Here is a 3,797-nt window from a genome sequence, read left to right as displayed (position 1 = left end):
GGGGTGACCTGTGTGTGGGAACCAGGCTCACGGTGACAGTCCCCAGGGCTGACAGCTGGTGTCACCCACAGCTGGATGACTTTGTGGGTGCTCACCCCGACTACAACGAGGAGGAGGAGGAGCAGAAATACTTCCGCCGCAAGCGCCTGGGTGTCATCAAGAACGTGGTGGCCGCCAGCCTGGCCAGCACCCTGACCTACGGCGTCTACCTGGGTATGGCCTGTCCCTCCCTGGGGACACCCCTGCTGTGGTGTGCCTGTGTCACCCACAGCTGGATGACTTTGTGGGTGCTCACCCCGACTACAACGAGGAGGAGGAGGAGCAGAAATACTTCCGCCGCAAGCGCCTGGGTGTCATCAAGAACGTGGTGGCCGCCAGCCTGGCCAGCACCCTGACCTACGGCGTCTACCTGGGTATGGCCTGTCCCTCCCTGGGGACACCCCTGCTGTGGTGTGCCTTGGGGGGGGTGACACAGCTGCTGGAACCCCCCCTCACCCAGGTTTGTTGGAGATGCAACTGATCCTCCACTACGATGAGACTTACCGGGAGGTGAAGTACAGCAACATCGAGCTGGAGGACATCGACCGGAAGGTGTTGATGGGCATCAACGTCACCCCGGTGGCAGCTCTGCTCTACACACCTGTCCTCATCAGGTATGGTGTCACCTGTGTGTGCCCCATGGGCACCCACACCTCCTCATCCTCATCCTCATCCTCCTCATCCTCACCCTGGCAGGTTTTTTGGCACCAAGTGGGCCATGTTCCTGGCGGTGGGGATCTACGCCCTCTTCGTCTCCAGTAACTACTGGGAACGTTACTACACGTTGGTACCTTCAGCCGTGGCCATCGGGATGGTCATCGTGCCACTCTGGGCTTCCATGGGCAACTACATCACACGGTAAGGAGGGGAGGGGAGTGGACAGGGAGGGACAAGGGGACATCAGCTGACCCGTTCCACCACTGCAGGATGGCCCAGAAGTACTATGAGTACGTTAACTACAAGGAGGAGCACGTGCAGGAGCAGCAGCGGGCGCCGCGAGGTGCCTACAGCGTCTACGTCATCATCTTCCAGACCATCTTCTACTCCTGCTTCCACGTGAGCTCTTGGTGTAGGGTGTGTGGTGTGGGGACAGGGCCACACTGAGCAGCTCAACCCTGAGCTTCCTCCTCTCTTCATCTTGCAGCTGAGCTTCGTCTGTGCTCAGATGCCCATGCTCTTCTTCCTCAACAACTACCTCTACCAGCTCAACCACACACTCTTCGGGGTCAAGCACTGCGGTGAGTCACCACGGTGGGGTGGGACAACGTGGGGACCTCCTCAGTTTGGGACTGAACCATGGTGGGTGGGTGTCCTCTTGGCAGGGACCTTGAGTCACGGGACGTTGCCTGGCTTCAACAAGACGGTTCTGCAGAGTCTTCCTCGCAGCGTCAACCTCATCATCGTGGAGAGCGCCTTGATGGCGGCCGCCTTCCTGGCCATGCTGGTGGTGAGTGACAGGCTGGGGTCAGGGACGAGCTGGGATGTTGGTGGCATCTCAACTGCTGTCACACACACACACAACAGGTCTTGGTGCTCTGTGGGTCGGCCTATAGGCCCACAGAGGAGATCGACCTGAGGAGCATCGGCTGGGGGAACATCTTCCAGTTGCCCTTCAAGCACATGAGGGACTATCGCCTGCGGCACCTCTTCCCCTTCTTCATCTACAGCGGCTTCGAGGTGCTCTTCGTCTGCACCGGCTTCTCCCTGGTAGGGACAAGGCTTGAAGGTGACAGTAGAAGGACCTGGGGACAAGGTTGGGGGTGACAAGGTAGGGACGAGGCTTGAAGGTGACAGTGGTAGGAGCTGGGGACAAGCTTGGGGGTGACAGTGGTAGGACCTGGGGACAAGGTTGGGGGTGACAAGGTAGGGACAAGGCTTGAAGGTGACAGTGGTAGGACCTGGGGACAAGGTTGGGGGTGACAAGGCAGGGACAGCCTCAGTTAGGTCCCTACCTGGTAGGGACAAGGCTTGAAGGTGACAGTAGAAGGACCTGGGGACAAGGTTGGGGGTGACAAGGCAGGGACAGCCTCAGTTAGGTCCCTACCTGGTAGGGACAAGGCTTGAAGGTGACAGTAGAAGGACCTGGGGACAAGGTTGGGGGTGACAAGGCAGGGACAGCCTCAGTTAGGTCCCTACCTGGTAGGGACAAGGCTTGAAGGTGACAGTGGTAGGACCTGGGGACAAGGTTGGGGGTGACAAGGTAGGGACAGCCTCAGTTAGGTCCCTACCTGGTAGGGACAAGGCTTGAAGGTGACAGTAGAAGGACCTGGGGACAAGGTTGGGGGTGACAAGGTAGGGACAAGGCTTGAAGGTGACAGTGGTAGGACGTGGGGACTAGGTTGGGGGTGACAAGGCAGGGACAGCCCCAGTTAGGGCCCGAACCGGTGACAGTGGTAGGAGCTGGGGACAAGCTTGGGGGTGACAGTGGTAGGACCTGGGGACAAGGTTGGGGGTGACAGTGGTAGGACCTGGGGAGCAGGTTGGGGGTGACAAGGCAGGGATAAGGCTTGAAGGTGACAGTGGTAGGACCTGGGGACAAGGTTGGGGGTGACAGGGCAGGGACAGCCTCAGTTGGGTCCCTACCTGGTAGAGACAAGGCATGAAGGTGGTAGGAGCTGGGGACAAGGTTGGTGGTGACAGTGGTAGGACCTGGGGACAAGGTTGGGGGTGACAGTGGTAGGACCTGGGGAGCAGGTTGGGGGTGACAAGGCAGGGACACCTCAGTTGGGTGACATTGAGCTTGTCCTGGCTGCAGAATTACGGGGTGTGTGCCCTGGGGCTGGAGAACCTGGGGTACCTCCTGATGGCCTACGGCGCCTCCGCCTCGGGCTGCTCCAGCCTGGCCCTGTCCAGCCTGCGCCTGCGCCGCCAGGTCCCGCTCCTGGCCGGGGCCGTTGTCCACGCTGCTCTCCTGGTCACTCTCTTCTGCTGGGCACCTGAACCCCGGCACCTGGTCCAAGCGCCGCTGCTCTACGCCATCGCCGTGCTCTGGGGCATGGGGAGCACCCTCAACAAGACTGGTATCAGCAGTGAGTACTGGGAATGTCCCCAGCGTGGCCTCTTCCTGTCCCCTGTCCCCTCCTCCTTGATGTCTCCTCTCCTTGTGTCCCCCTGGCACCACAACATGGTGGTGCTCAACTCCTTGGATCTACAGACAAGGAGTGGGACAGACCCAGTCGTGCTGGCAGTGTCCCAAGAGGGGACAGTGACACAGGAAAGGGACAGTGACAACCTGTCCCCTCTGGCACAGTCCTCCTGGGCATGTTGTACGAGGACAAGGAGCGTCAAGACTTTGTCTTCACCATCTACCACTGGTGGCAAGCCCTGGCCATCTTCACTGTCTACCTGTGGTCAGGGTTACCCATGAAGGTGAGGGTGGCCCACAAAGGTGGGGAGGGGTGGCCCACGAAGGTGGGGAGGGGTGGCCCACGAAGCTGAGGGGTGGCCCACGAAGGTGGTGAGGGTGGCCCACGAAGGTGAGACACCATCCCCACAGTGGCCCATGAAGCTGAGGGTGACCAGGTGAGACCCCATCCCCACAGTGTCCCCCCCCCTCTCCAGGTGAGTCCATCACTCTGGGGGTCACAGCTCCACTCTAACCCCCAGCTTTACTCTCCTGAAGGCCAAACTCTCCATCCTGCTGCTGACCTTGGCGGTGGCCGTGGGGACCTACCTGAGGATGGAGCAGAAGGTGGCCCAGCACGTGGCCTATCGGCTGCCCCGCATCCCCCGCCCGCGGCACAGGGCGCGCGGTTACC

General features: G+C 60.6%; 1 protein-coding gene across 1 annotated transcript; it reads left to right on the top strand.

The window, feature by feature from the left end:
* Nucleotides 1–71: 71 nt before the first annotated feature.
* Nucleotides 72–3,791, top strand: UNC93B1 (unc-93B1 regulator of TLR signaling; the record flags this gene model as incomplete). Its single annotated transcript, XM_010175522.1, has 11 exons — nucleotides 72–218; nucleotides 272–413; nucleotides 500–653; nucleotides 736–897; nucleotides 966–1,095; nucleotides 1,184–1,277; nucleotides 1,362–1,486; nucleotides 1,564–1,746; nucleotides 2,795–3,068; nucleotides 3,290–3,408; nucleotides 3,662–3,791. Coding segments are annotated over 11 exons (1,660 nt in total), but the record flags the coding sequence as incomplete, so codon positions are not given.
* Between the last annotated feature and the right edge of the window lie 6 nt (nucleotides 3,792–3,797).

The sequence above is a fragment of the Antrostomus carolinensis genome, unplaced genomic scaffold (assembly GCF_000700745.2).
Source record: "Antrostomus carolinensis isolate BGI_N321 unplaced genomic scaffold, ASM70074v2 scaffold32639, whole genome shotgun sequence".
Taxonomy (NCBI): Eukaryota; Metazoa; Chordata; class Aves; order Caprimulgiformes; family Caprimulgidae; genus Antrostomus; species Antrostomus carolinensis.
The sequence above is the reverse complement of the archived record's forward strand: the minus strand, read 5'-3'. Positions and strand labels throughout refer to the sequence as shown.